Source organism: Pan troglodytes, chromosome 7 (genome assembly GCF_028858775.2).
Source record: "Pan troglodytes isolate AG18354 chromosome 7, NHGRI_mPanTro3-v2.0_pri, whole genome shotgun sequence".
Classification (NCBI taxonomy): domain Eukaryota; kingdom Metazoa; phylum Chordata; class Mammalia; order Primates; family Hominidae; genus Pan; species Pan troglodytes.
Genome location: NC_072405.2, coordinates 50,659,917 through 50,674,536, shown reverse-complemented (window position 1 = coordinate 50,674,536; position 14,620 = coordinate 50,659,917). Strand labels below are relative to the sequence as shown.

At 40.5% G+C, this 14,620-nt stretch overlaps 1 protein-coding gene across 10 annotated transcripts in view; it reads right to left on the bottom strand.

Annotated features, from left to right (window-relative positions):
• Positions 1–373: 373 nt before the first annotated feature.
• POLB (DNA polymerase beta) overlaps positions 374–14,620 on the bottom strand; it is a 34,100-nt gene continuing 19,853 nt past the window's right edge. For 5 of the 10 annotated variants that reach the window (XM_001143904.5, XM_009455273.5, XM_009455272.5 and 2 more), the window contains 5 exons: positions 10,772–10,842; positions 9,449–9,535; positions 2,841–2,905; positions 2,188–2,327; positions 374–616 (listed from right to left, as the gene is read on the bottom strand). In XM_001143904.5, coding sequence (XP_001143904.1) covers positions 522–616; positions 2,188–2,327; positions 2,841–2,905; positions 9,449–9,535; positions 10,772–10,842 — 458 coding nt within the window. In that variant the 3' untranslated portion in view covers positions 374–521. Of the gene's footprint in view, positions 617–2,187; positions 2,328–2,840; positions 2,906–5,507; positions 5,554–7,137; positions 7,385–9,448; positions 9,536–10,771; positions 10,843–14,620 lie in introns of those variants that run through there. The other 5 variants (XM_016959422.4, XM_054656697.2, XR_010159244.1 and 2 more) reach the window with 4 other exon arrangements.

Below are 14,620 nucleotides of genomic sequence, written 5' to 3'. Positions count from 1 at the left end.
AGGGTTTCACTATGTTGGCCAGGCTGGTCTCCAACTGCTGACCTCAGGCGATCCACCTGCCCCAGCCTCCCAAAGTACTGGGATTACAGACATGAACCACCGTGCCTGGCCCCCCCAGTTTCTAGAAAATATTGAACAGTCTTCCAGAGGCTAGTCTCTGGGTGTACCTTAATTAACTAATTTTTGATCAGTAAGTAGGGGTAATGTGGTTTATAGCATAGAGCAGAATATGAGAAAATAAAAATTCCCATTAAAGATCTGCTATCATCTCATATTTCTCTCTACAAGACCCATAGTAAAGTATGATCATGAACACAATATGAAAATTTAAACTAAATGTACTTGCTAAGAAAATAAGATCATCATCATCCAATAATAGTACATGAGGTTTTATTGACTACATTGCAAGCAAAAGCATGAAGAAACAATCATTTAAAAACACCAAAGACCCTTACATAGCAAAGGTTAAGAAATAAATTAAGACTCCTATTGGGTTGTGTCTGCCAGGGAGGATACAGGCCTCATTCGCTCCGGTCCTTGGGTTCCCGGTATTTCCACTGGATGTAATCAAAGATGTCTTTTTCACTATCCACTGGCAGGGGTTCTCCTGCAACTCCTGCAAGTACAGAGAGAAAAAACTTATTGTAAGAACCACTTTTATAGTTTAGTCATAGAGGGTTCAAGATTCAGAGCTGTGTGGGACTTGCTTTCAGAAGAAAAAAGAAAATGGTAACCAAGTCACTAAAAAAAAAAAAAGACCGGCGGATGTGGTAGCTCACGCCTGTAATCCCAGCACTTTGGGAGGCCGAGGCAGGCAGATCACCTGAGGTCAGGAGTTTGAGACCAGCCTGACCAACATGGAGAAACCCCATCTCTACTAAAAATACAAAATTAGCCAGGTGTGGTGGCTCATGCCTGTAATCCCAGCTACTCGGGAGGCTGAGGCAGGAGAATCGCTTGAACCTGGGAGGCAGAGGTTGCAGTGAGCCGAGAATGTGCCATTGCACTCCAGCCTGGGCAACAAGAGCGAAACTCCATTTCAAAAAAACAGACACTGACTACCTCTATCCTCTCCCAGGAGCCTGTGCTGGAGCTTCATCTCGTGAGTCATCAGTGCCACAAAGGGAACCTGGGGATCCCAGCTAGGGCCACTCAAGTCATCCTCACTCATGATTGTCCTTTCTGCTGGAGCCACTATGTATTATATACTCTAGTGAGTTCCTTTGCAACTCGGTTCTTGGACTAGCAGCACTGGCATTATCTAGAACAAGCTTATCCAACCATGGCCCGCCGGCTGCATGCGGCCCAGCTCCACTTTGAATGTGGCCCAACACAAATTCGTAAACTGTCTTAAAACACGATGAGATGTTTTTGTGATTTTTTTCTTTAAAGCTCATCAGCTATCGTGAGTGTTAGTGTATTTTATGTGTAGCCCAAGACAATTATTCTTCTTCCAATGTGACCCAGGGAAGCTAAAAGATTGGTAACCTCTTATCTAGAAGCTTACTAGAAATGCAGAATCCTGAGCCCCACTGCAAGCCAAAGGAATCAGAATCTGAATTTAGTGAGGCCCCCATGTTGCTGGTATGCACACTGAATTGTGAGAAGCACTGCCCTAGTCTACCAGGGATGAGGTATTTTATACTTTGAGGACAAAGTATTTTATACTTTGAGGACAAAATGACAAAAATTCATTCTCCTAGTAGAGAACAGTAAACCACATAAGTATACTGTGAAATGTTAACAGAACCCATTAAGCATAGATTCAGCAATCCTTATTCTTTAAACTTTAAAAGCATGGGGCCAAAGATACCATGGCACTAAAAGCAAAGTATGTGGCACTGAAAACAATGATACTTGAGTTTTTCAGGGGTCCTAGAGGTACATTAAACAACAGCAAAAAAAAAAAAACAAAACCCTTTTAGATGAATAAGATATTTTACCGAGCATGCAAGGATTTAATCCATTTTAACAAAGCTGGAACTAACGCTTGCCCTGATGGCCTTCAACTGAGGGCCTAGGAGCATGTTATGCATTAAATCCTCTTTCGTTGCCTGAAGGACTAAAAATACAAAGAAACTACACTAACTGGCATAGTTATTAGAAGGTTTGCTAAACCAAAGTATCTTTGAAAATAACCTTCTCTCCAGATGAGAGATGATCTCTAATACACACATGGACACTCACCAGTGACTCCCAAAGGACGGATGGTATACTCATTGATTGTGAAACCCTTTTCTAGGGCATGAGCCCTCATATTCTTATTGAAAATATCACTCCCAGTGAAATAGAGAACACCACAGTAATACTGATCTTTGGGTATCAACCTAAAAAAAATGGACAATAGATACATTTTTTTACCATGCATTTCAAGTTTAGCAAATATAGGACTCCTAAAATCAATAAGGAACAAAATACCAAAGATAAGCCTAAGTGGTCTAATAATTTGAAGAGAAGACTATCATGAGGTAGACTGCTCAAATCACCCCAACCTTGTAATTTGTTTAGGTTTCTGTGAACTTTGTTCTGAAAGAGATGTGGAGAAATGAAATTGCATTATCACCTATTACAACTAACTTAGCCCAGGCAGGAAATGACTTTTGAGCTGTGGAAGGCATCACGGTGAGGTGCAAATCTAGAGAAAATAAATCGGAGTCTGTAGACAGTCATCATTCTTTACATACTTTGGAGCTAAACATTGCATTTGGCAAGAACATATGGCTCTTGGGAGTAAAAAAAGGCTCTAGATATGAATGTGAACTCCAAGATACAAACAGGGAGGGAGAAAACGAGACAAGTTTGGAAAAGTTAACAGGTCAGCAACAAAGTCTGAACAATACCTGATATCAATTCTTCTGTGTGGATATTCTTTTTCATCATTTTTACTGGGAAGCTGGCAAACACCCTAAAATGAACATTTTAAACCAAGTTTAAAGATGTTCTAAACTTAAGGCTTAATTTTAATCAAGTAAAACACAAGGCCATTTTTGTTTTTAATGTTAGCAGCTCTAGAATTCTGAGCACTTTTAATTTAGCAGCTTCTGTGAGCAATACACTATCCCCACCTTTCTATTACACTTCACGATAATTAGAGAACTACACAAAACTGCAAATAAGGATTCTCATTATGAGGATTTGGCCTTTGTGTGATTCTAAGCAAGAACCTAATCAAAGAAAACACTGAACACGAAACACAGACATCAAAATAAACAGAAGAGAGCAACGTGGAAGAAACGATGATTATGCAGGAAGAAGAAAACAAACAAAAAAGCTACCAGTAATAACAGAAGATATTCTATCCATGAAATAAGAACAGAATGCTACAGAAAACCCTCAGGGAAAGGTTTAAATCAAAATTTAAAATGATAGGTAGCAGAAGTAAAAGAGTTTGAAATTGAAGAAATCTCTCAGACACTAGAAGGGAGAAAGACACGGAAAATAAGAAAAATATGAGATCAGAAAATGAGAGGATCACTTTCTTCCTTCACAGGTAATTTTTCATTATACTTCTACAATTTCCAAACAAAAGTTATCCAAGTCTGTTTTATCTTTTCCCTTTCCTGAAAAATGGACAAAAAATCTGGACTGGTCAGCAACCCATACATATGTAAAACAAGATATAAGCACCACCAAATTTCCAATTAAAAGTATCAAATGCTACATTCTAAGAAAAATACACAAGTGACAAGCTTCTGGTCCTCAAGAGTGGTCAAGTTAACACATGCCACTAAAAGCCATACTTTTTCACTCAGCAAAATAGAAAAATTAAAATCTAAACTAATTCTTTAGCTGTTCCTATGGAAGAAAGATTAATGAAATATGTTTACCTTCAAAATATGAAACCTACCTTCTTAGGCACTAACAAGTTCCAACTCAACTTCCACCTTCAAGTGGATCAGAAGTCATTTCCACCTGGAATTACCAGGAGGTATTACCTTGCGGATGCGGATGTCTAGATACCACAGGGAATGATGTTGCTGTTTGTCACATCAGTAATAGGATTTTATCTCATGGCTTTGTTCCTTTCCTCAAGGCTAATTTTATTTCCTGCACTTTTTCTGAAGTGCTAATATTAAAGAATTTCTCTGTTTTACTGTAAATTCTGTATTAGATTGAGTGGATTAGCTTTGTTTGGCATTTCATTTGGGTAGCTTCATACTGAGTGTCGGAAATAAAACCTCTTTCATTTCCTCGGGGTAGCCATGGTATCTCCTATTGTCCCTTGAATTCTTACTGCAGATATTTCACAGAAAATCACCCAAGGCCAAACTTGCACAAAATACTGAAATCTGAATGGCACTCACCTTATATAAAACCAATAGTTAAATGCAGAGGAAACTTTTTTTCTTCTGAGTGTTACTATATTCACAGGAATATAGTATAGCTCAATTATCTAAAGACTATGATTGCACAAGATGATCTGGAATAACCATGGCTTTCCTAAGGTTTGATTACTATTAGCTTAAAGGAATTTGTGTCTTGAATATAACTTGAAAAACACATGAAGAGGCATACCTTTAAGACTAGTAAGTGGTGATAGCAAGAAGAGGTTTTGCAAAAAAAAGGAGATATGGAATGAGAATGGTTTATTTCACTACCTAAGTTGAATTCATTTTGCAGCCAATTTCCTTTTAGAAGCCTAGAGCTCTTAGCTTCATTAGATATCTTGCTCATGCTCATTCCCATAGGCTTGGTGCTCGGACTCCTGCCTGGCTATCTCTTCCCTCAGATACCTGCTTAGCTAACTCCCTATGTCATTCCCTAAGTCTCATGTTCTCAATGAGGCTGCCTCCAACCACACTATTTAATACTGCCTCCTGCACTCTCCTCTCCTCTACACCCTGTTGTTCCTTTTTAAAAAATAACACTTATTACCCAACCTATTATATAATTCACATATTTATTATGTTCATTGTTAACTATCAGTCCCTTCCCACAGTCCTCAAATATGAGTTTTACTTAAATTCATGGATACATCCCAAGCTTTGAGAACAGTGCCTGGAATGGAGGACATGCTTGTATGTATTTGCTGAACTGACTGAATACAACTGCTGCCCTGGGGGTGCTCACTCTCCTCATTCTGTTCTCCTTTCATGGCACCATCCTCTCTCTTTCTATCCCTTCTTTTGTTCCCCAATCTAACCCTTACCAGGTCACCTGCCTCTACTGACCCATTTCCAAACAGATGACATCTTATATTTGTGCAGCTCTCTTTGTACAACTCTTGGAAGATCCATTATCTTTGAAGCTGTGCAAATTCTTATTTGTACATCAAATATTTGTACAAACTCTTCAAAGTTTCCACATATACTATTTAATTTTGATCTGCGTAACGGTCTTCTGACGTAGGGCAAATATCAATTTTAAAGATAAAACTCAGGCCTTTTAGCAGTAAATCCACCTTCCCAATGCCATACAGAGTATTAGTAATGGAGCCAGAATAAGACCCTCTATCTTCTGTACCTAAATTTATTCTTCTATAATGAAAGATACAAACCACCTCTTACCTGTCTCTAAAATTGATTTGAAAGTTGACCTCGAGTGCTTCTCTTCCTAACAATGATTACAAATGTCAAAACAGCATGCTCAACTACGGTATTTTTTTAAGTTCCAGGGACTATGAACCACAGGTATAACATCCAAACGTTGTCAAAAACCACCCACTGAGATGGATTCCTATGTCGCAACATAAAGGCCTTAGTTTCTTGTTCTTATTGTCACCTGAATCTTCTATACTTTAAAAACAAATAAACAGACCCAGTCTTCTTGTTTTTTAGCCTGTTTTCTTCTGGAAATATGTCTGGGGGATGCCTTTCCTGGCAATACCAGTAGATGTGCTGCCAGATGTATGATTGAAAGACAGGGAAGTCAAGATAGGGTCTATCCTAGGATGGGTGAGTGGCCTTAGTATTCTTTCCTGTGGCACATGTACTGGGATAACCCAAGTCCAACACTATCAACAAGATCACAAAGACTTGGCTACCCACCTTACCTTTCCTTTTCAGGTTACATCCAGCCCACTAGATTATACTTTTTCCTTTTTTTTTTTCCTTTGGGAGGGAGTCTTGCTCTGTCGCCAGGGCTGGAATGCAGTGGCACAATCTCAGCTCACTGCAACCACTGCCTTCCTGGTTCAAGCGATCCTTCCACCTCAGCCTCCCCAGTAGCTGGGACTACAGGCGCCCGCCACCACGCCCAGCTAATTTTTGTATTTTTAGTAGAGATGGGGTTTCGCCATGTTGGCCAGGCTGGTCTTGAACTCCTGACCTCAGGTGATTCACCTGCCTCAGCCTCCCAAAGTGCTGGGATTACAGGCGTGAGCCACCATGCCTGGCCCTTTTACCTTGTATTCTTGCTAGCTGGATTCCTATAGCTTCTGTTGGTTTTTCCTCTGGATCTGTCTTCGAGCACAGCAGAACACCATTAAGATTATAAAAAAACAGCTTCTGCCATGGTAGTGTGGAAATACCTTCCTGGTCATTAACTCTGAAAACAGTTGGCACACTTCCCAGTAAGGATTTCTAGTGACTTTCACAGGGATGATACTTGAGGAAGATTTAGGCCAGAGAGGTCCCCAAAATATGCCCAGACGTAGCAAGACACTTTTCTACTGTGCACAACATCCAACTTGTCTAGCAGATACTGTTTTTAGGATTTTATCTGACTGAATATTCTTAAATGTAAGATTCATGCACATTCATTTTGAGTGAATTAAAATCCACCTAAATTTGAAAAGGCTGTTCATGGGGCATACACAAGCCCTATTTTTAATACCATCTCATGTATGTATATACTTTTGGGAACAGAGTAAGACTTCAAAACTTGACAGAGTCAAGAGAACACATCAGAGATTTAATTTCCAAGACTGACTAGAACCTTTACTTTTATCTTTCCAAAGTTCGTTTGGAAGCATTGTTAAAGTGTGACCACCTTAGAAAATACACTTTCACAGCCCACTAATATCACCATGCTGAACTTAATGACATGATTTTTTGTATATGTGTGGGTTAAATATACACAACATACAATTTACCATCTATTGGCCATCTATTTTTTTTTTCTTTTTTGAGATGGGGTCTTGCTCTGTCACCCAGGCTGGAGTGCAGTAGTGCGATCATGGCTCACTATACCCTCGAACTCCTGGGCTCAAGCCATTCTCCCACCTTAGCCTCCCAAGTCACTGGGATTATAGACATGAGCCACCGTGCTTACTATTTTAACCATTTTTAAGTGTACCATTCTGTGGCATTAAGTACATTCACACTGCTGTGCAACCATCACCGCCATCCATCTCCAGAATGTTTTCATCTTCCCCAACTGAAACTCTGTGCCATTTAAACAGGAACTCCCTATTACCCCCTCCTTCCAGGGCCTGGCAAACACCACTCTACTTTCTGAATGACATGACAATTTAATTATCTTTCTCAACTATCTTCTAGTTTTGGCTAAAACTCTTGTCAAATCTATGCACTGAGACTCTTACTAATTTTAGCACATCCACTCTCCAAAAGCACAGTCTCTTTCCTTTCAGTCATATCACCCGGGAAAAGTGGGGTGTGGAGAAAATGGACTCAAATGATGTATATAAGTGACAGAACACTAAATGTCACCTTAAGAAAGAAGTAAGAGGCCCGGGCACAGTGGCTCATACATGTAATCCCAGTACTTTGGGAGGCCAAGGAGGGTGGATCACTTGAGCTGAGGAGTTCGAGACCAGTCTGAGCAACATGGTGAAACCCCACCTCTACAAAAAATACAAAAATTAGCCAGGTATGGTGGTGCGCACCTGCAGTCCCAGCTACTAGGTGGGAGGATTGCTTGAACTCTGGAAGGTGAGGCTGCAGTGAGCCATGTTTCGCCACTGCACTACAGCCTGGGTGACAGAGCAAGACCCTGTTTCAAAAAAAAAGGAACTAAGAATCTTAATTCTAGGCTGGGCACGGTGGTTCATGCCTGCAATCCCAGTACTTTGGGAGGCTGAGGCAGGCGGATCACCTGAGGTCAGGAGTTTGAGACCAGCCCAGCCAACATGGTGAAACCTGGTCTCTACTAAAAATACAAAAATTAGCTGGGCGTGGTGGCAGGCACCTGAAATTCCAGCTACTCGGGAGGGTGAGGCAGGAGAACTGCTTGAACCCGGGAGGTGGAGGTTACAGTGAGCCGAGATCACCCTCCTGCACTCCAGCCCGGGTGACAAGAGTGAAACTCCTTTTCAAAAAAAAAAAAAAAGAATCGTAATTCTAGATTTCTATCTGCCTTCTTGTTGGTGTTTATACAGAATCATTTATTAATCTGCTTTTAATCCACTAGCCATTCATCTTGAATTATTAAGTCTTAATTCCCCCCCAATCAACTTCCCTCGTTATCATTCCATGTAACATGTTTCTTCCCCTGAGTGTTCTATCACAGACCCTGATGACTTTTCTTTCTTTGGTGTTGAAATAGATTAATACTTTTCCATCAATTCTAACTACGTTACTTATTGAAGAATTCTGAGTCAGAGAAGATGAGAACCATTTGCTATTTTAGGGAAAAACTTACTGTGTGTCAAAGTCATTACTGGTATTTTCAAAAAGCAGATTATGCCTAATTAACCCATTCTTTTTTTTTTTTTTTTTTTTGAGACAGAGTCTCGGTCTGTCACCCAGGCTGGAGTGCAGTGGTGCGATCTCGGCTCAGTGCAACCTCTGCCTCCCGGGTTCAAGTGATTCTCCTGCCTCAGCCTCCCGAAAAGCTGGGACTACAGGCGCACACCACCACGCCCAGCTAATTTTTTGTATTTTTAGTAGAGACGGGGTTTCACCGTGTTCGCCAGGATGGTCTTGATCACCTGACCTTGTAATCCGCTGACCTCGGCCTCCCAAAGAGCTGGGACTACACCACCATGCCCAGGCCTAATTAACTATTCTGATGACACGTGTTATTTACAAGTGGAGAATTAAAAGAAAATTCTTTCCTAAAATATTCTGAGAGTAGCTATGAGAATCAGGCATCCTGCTGATTATTTTTCTTTCTTTTTTTTTTTGGTGGAGTTTCTCTCTTGTGGCCCAGGCTGAAGTGCAGTGGCACGATCTCCGCTCACCGCACCTCCGTCTCCTGGGTTCAAGTGATTTTCCCGCCTCATCCTCCCGAGTAGCTAGGATTACAGGCATGCGCCACCACGCCCGGCCAATTTTGTGTTTTTAGCAGAGACGGGGTTTCTCCATGTTGGTCAGCATGGTCTTGAGCTCCCGACCTCAGGCGATCCACCCGCCTCGGCCTCCCAAAGGGCTGGGATCACAGGCGTGAGCCACCGCGCCCGGCCCCTGCTATTATTTTTCTTTAAAGTCTCATGGATACTCTATTTGGTGACTGTAATTCAAAGCTACCAGGAAGTCACACACTCAGAATGGTTACTGAACAGTCTCCAAGTTTTTTTTTAGATGTAATAACTCTAACAAGTACTTACCATGAACTTTGTCTCACCCTTCGACAGGGTATCTGTGATAAAATGAACCTTTTGTAACTGCTCCACAACCTGATGTAACAGTTTTGGCTGTAGAATCATAATTAGGGAATAAGAAAAAGAGTAATTACTTTGTAATGGCAAGAAAATATTTAACAATATTTTTAGAGACACAGTCTTGCTATATTGCACAGGCTGGAGACTGTGCTATTCACAGGTACAATCATGGCAAACTATAGCCTTGAACTCCTGGACTCAAGTGATCCTCCCACCTCAGCATCCAGAGTACCAGGAACAACATCATGCCTGAATAAGAAAACTTTTTTTTTTTTTTGGCAGGGAATCGAGCCCGGGAAGAAAACATTTTTAACATGAGTTTTCTAATTATTTATGGAGAAATCTCTATTTTATTTTATTTTATTTTATTTTATTTTAGATGGAGTCTCGTTCTGTTGCCATGGAGGGCAGCGGCACGATCTTGGCTCACTGCAACCTTTGCCTCCCGGGTTCAAGCGATTCTCCTGCCTCAGCCTCCCGAGTAGCTGGGACTACAGGCGCGCACCACCACGCCTGGTTAATTTTGTATTTTTAGTGGAGACGGGGTTTCACCATGTTGGGCAGGATGGTCTTGATCTCCTGACCTTGTGATCCACCTGCCTTGGCCTCCCAAAGTGTTGGGATTACAGGCGTGAGCCACCGTGCCCGGCCATCTCTATGTTTTCTAATGTTCTGAGCAAGTACTTTTTCCCTCTAATAGAAAATTCATCTTATCAAATGAAACATATTTTTAGAAACCACTGTTTAAGGTATTACGATTGTAAAAACAATGATCAGTTGTATTTATCTGTTTCCTTAAATCAAAGAGTTTTCCTGTTCTTGAAATGGCTCACGGGAAAAAAAACAATCAAAGAGTCAGCTGTTTCACCTTCCAAAGGCATATATTCTAAAATAAAAAATGTTTTGCCTTCACAGGTTTTCTAATAGAAGTAAGGTTTCTCAATATTTCATTTTTTAAGATAAAATTTAATGAAAATCTGATTATAGTATTTCTAAAGTATTTATCACAGACAGTAAATCGTTCTAAAACTATTGTATTCAATGTTATCTCTTTCAAATGTTAGACTGTCCTCCCAGCAACTCATGGAAGAATAATAGGTATCCCTTTCGAGAAATTTGCCTTTCGCAGAATTCAATCAGTACAAAGCTCTTCAGACTTTTCAGGAAGGCGAAAACAAAACTTATTCTGAAAATACCCAACTATCACTTAAAAAGTGAAATTCACTGTTGTGTAAGACTGATCACCATTGATTATAAACTCTGAGGCACCTGTTTGGTTGATTCTGAAGTGAAGCTGGGATGGGTCAGGAGAACATCCATGTCACCACTGGACTCTGCACCTGTGATGACAGAAGACACATATGAGATTGTCCATGTAAATGTATCAATTGGGCAAATGGAACCAAGCTGATGACACACAGAAGAGCCTTACTTCTTACAGCCTAACTTTCTATTTCACTGTGCTTCATAGTCAGAATTAGTTAAAAGATTTCAATTTTCTGTCCAACTATTCAGGTGTATTGATGTAGACAGCAGAATCTGTGATGACAACAGTAATCGACATTAGATATACATTGCATACAATGAGTTAATTTAATGTATTAAAAATGCACCTAAGTAACTACTCAATAATGAATAAAAACAATATTTTAAAATAGCTTTAAAATACACCTATGAACAACTCTATATGTAAAAATCTCAAATTAAACAATATACTCTAACTCTATAAAGGTTAATCAGAAAACTCATTTCGGCCGGGCACGGTGGCTCATGCCTGTAATCCCAGCACTTTGAGAGGCTGAGGCCAGAGGATCGCTGAGCCCAGGAGTTCGAGACCAACCCAGTCAACACAGAGAGATCCAGGCACTCTCTTTTTTTTTTTTTTTAAAAAGAAAACTCATTTCAATTCTTATGGTTGAACTCAATTAATAGATCTATACAACCACATAGCTTCAGGCAAGTTATATACAGCTATTTAAACCTTTCTTTTCCTATATTCTATGAAATTCTGTCTCCACTGAGATGGAATTTTTTCATTTTACTTTTTTTTCAGTGTTGCAAGTGAGGACTCTTCATTCCTCTAGACCTCAGTTTTCTTATATGTAAACTACTAAAAACTACTTCATATGCTATTGTGTAAGTAAATAAGAACATATGTAAAAGCATCCACTATAGTGCCTGGTATACAGCATAAAAGAATCCAATCTATCTCCTCCCTTTCATTTTGATAAGTACAACAGAGGCCAAACACCCTTTTGGTAACTAAAGAGCTTGCAGTGTCTTTGCGATCCTCCCACTTCAGCCTCCCAAAGTGCTGGGATTACAAGCATGAGCCACAGTGCCTTAACCAAATATTTAAATATAAAGAAGGCCAGGCCGGGCAAGGTGGCTCACACGTGTAATCCTAGCACTTTGGGAGGCCAAGGTGGGCGGATCACTTGAGGTCAGGAGGTCAAGACCAGCCTGGCCAACATGGTGAAACCCCTTTTCTACTAAAAAAAAAAAAAAAATACAAAAATTAGCCGGGCATGGTGGTGTGTGCCTGTAACCTCAGCTACTCAGGAGGTTGAGGCAGGAGAATTGCTTGAACCTGGGAAGTGGAAGTTGCAGTGAGCTGAGATCACACCACTGCACTCCAGCCTGGGCGACAAAGCGAGACTCTGCCTCAAAAAAAAAAGAAAAAAAGAAGACTAGACTGAATGTGTACTGGACATCCATGGAAACTATTTTAATCAAGAAAATTCTATTGCCTTCTCTTCTTCTCATTTCCTTCTCCTAAAAGCAGGATGTCTTTCACTGTCCGCCTACCAACAAAAATGTTTCACTTTATTTAAAAAAAAAACAAAAACAAACTGTATGAGCAAAGAAAGAGAAACAACCCAAGGGTCCATTAATAGGGGACTGGATAAATAAATGAAGTATGATACATGCATGCAACTGAATGTTACACAGCTACAAAAAAGAATAAGGGGCCGGGCATGGTGGTTCATGCCTGTAATATCAGCACTGTGGGAGGCTAAAGTGGGTGGATCACTTGAGCCAAGAGTTTGAGACCAGCCCAGGCAACATAGTAAAACCATGTCCCTACCAAAAAAAAAAAAAAAAAAATTAGCCGGGTGTGGTGGCACGTGCCTCTGGTCCCAGCTACTCTGGAGGCTGAAGTGGGAGGATCACTTCAGCCTGTGAGGCGGAGGTTGCAGTGAGCCGAGATCACGCCACTACACTCCAGCCTGGGTGACAGAGAGGGACCCTATCTCAAAAAATAAATAAATAAGGAAGTTTTCTATACATTGATATGGAAAAATCTCCAGGATGTTATTTGTAAGTGAAAAAAGCAAGGTATAGTATTGTATATATATTATGTAACTTTATGAAAGAAAGGGAGAAGAAAGAAATAAAGATGGTATACTAGTATTTAGTTGTATTTTCATGAAGAAACATTACAAGAATCCATAGGGAAGTGGTTCTTAATGGGACTTAGAAGGAGTAGGAAAGAGTGCACAGGGACTGTGGAAGTGAGATGTCTTAGAGTATACCTTTTTATGTGAAAGCATATAACCATACAACATACCCCAAAAAAGTAAAATTAAAATAGAAATAAATAAATCCAGGAAGGCTGTCATAGCCAACATAGCATGCATTTGGCTTGCTGTGCTTCCAAATCTACATTTTGAAAATACAGAATCCCAGTTCCGACCTAAGGAGATTCTTATTTGCAGAAGGGTACAACAATATGTATTTTTTTTTTAAGTCCTAGGTATTTCTGATGCAGACATACTTGAAAATCTGGTTAACTTCAGTTCTCTCATTTTGCGAGTATGGAATCTAAGATCAGGAGAGACATAATAGTGGTAGATTTGGCCTCAGACCCCAGGTCTTTTGACCCCAGTCCAATGTTCTTTCTACTGATCAGTGAGTATGGATTTAGTTTTCTCTCTCCAACTCTAGATTCTTACAGCAGCTACCCAGAGTATTCCTGATAGGCCATCACCTACTTCCTAGACAAAACTCCATAGGTGGCCAGAGATTCAGTTCAGGTATCTACTCTATCTACTCTAACATACTCTAAAATGTTTTAAATAAGGTTTTTCTATTCCAATTTTAAAAGTTAATTTCTTTTTTTTTTGGAGATGGAGTCTCGCTCTGTCGCCCAGGCTGGAGTGCAGCGGCTCGATCTCGGCTCACTGCAAGCTCCGCCTCCCAGGTTCATGCCATTCTCCTGCCTCAGCCGCCCGAGTAGCTGGGACTACAGGTGCCCACCACTACGCTTGGCTAATTTTTTGTATTTTTAGTAGAGATGGGGTTTCACCGTGTTAGCCAGGATAGTCTCGATCTCCTGACCTTGTGATCCGCCTGGCTCGGCCTCCCAAAGTGCTGGGATTATAGGTGTGAGCCACCGCGCCTGGCCAAAAGTTAATATTTTTAAGCATGTATGAGCTTTTCAATATTTTAAACCAGTAAGACACCAGGATTATATGGTTCTTACTTTGCTCACATTCACACACTAAGCAGAACTCTTCTGATGAACCCGGTTGTTGTAAGAATTGGTTTTGAACTGCTACTTCTAAGACATTATTCTTAGCTCTCTTATAGAAAACTTGGGCAGTTGGGCACGGTGGCTCACGCCTGTAATCCCAGCACTTTGGGAGGTCGAGGTGGGTGGATCACGAGGCCAAGAGATTGAGACCATCCTGGCAAACATGGTGAAACCCCGTTTCTACTAAAAATACAAAAATTAGCTGGGCATGGTGGCACACGCCTGTAGTCCCAGCTACTCAGGAGGCTGAGGCAGGAGAATCACTTGAACCCGGGAGGCAGAGGTTGCAGTGAGCCGAGATGGTGCCACTGCACTCCAGCGTGGCGAGAGAGTGAGACTCTGTCTCAAAAAAAAAAAAAAGAAAGGTAAATTAACAAAACTACCCACAACTTTACTATCATCTAGCCAAAAAGCCAAAGACAACCATTACTAGCATTTCAATATACTTAAAGTCATTTAATAAACGTCATTAAAACTAGTCATTAAAATATCATCCTATAATAAAATCAGGATGAATTTCCCCTAGTTACATATTCCCATCTATAAACAAATACCCTTAACTAATACTACTAGGTCTTAGT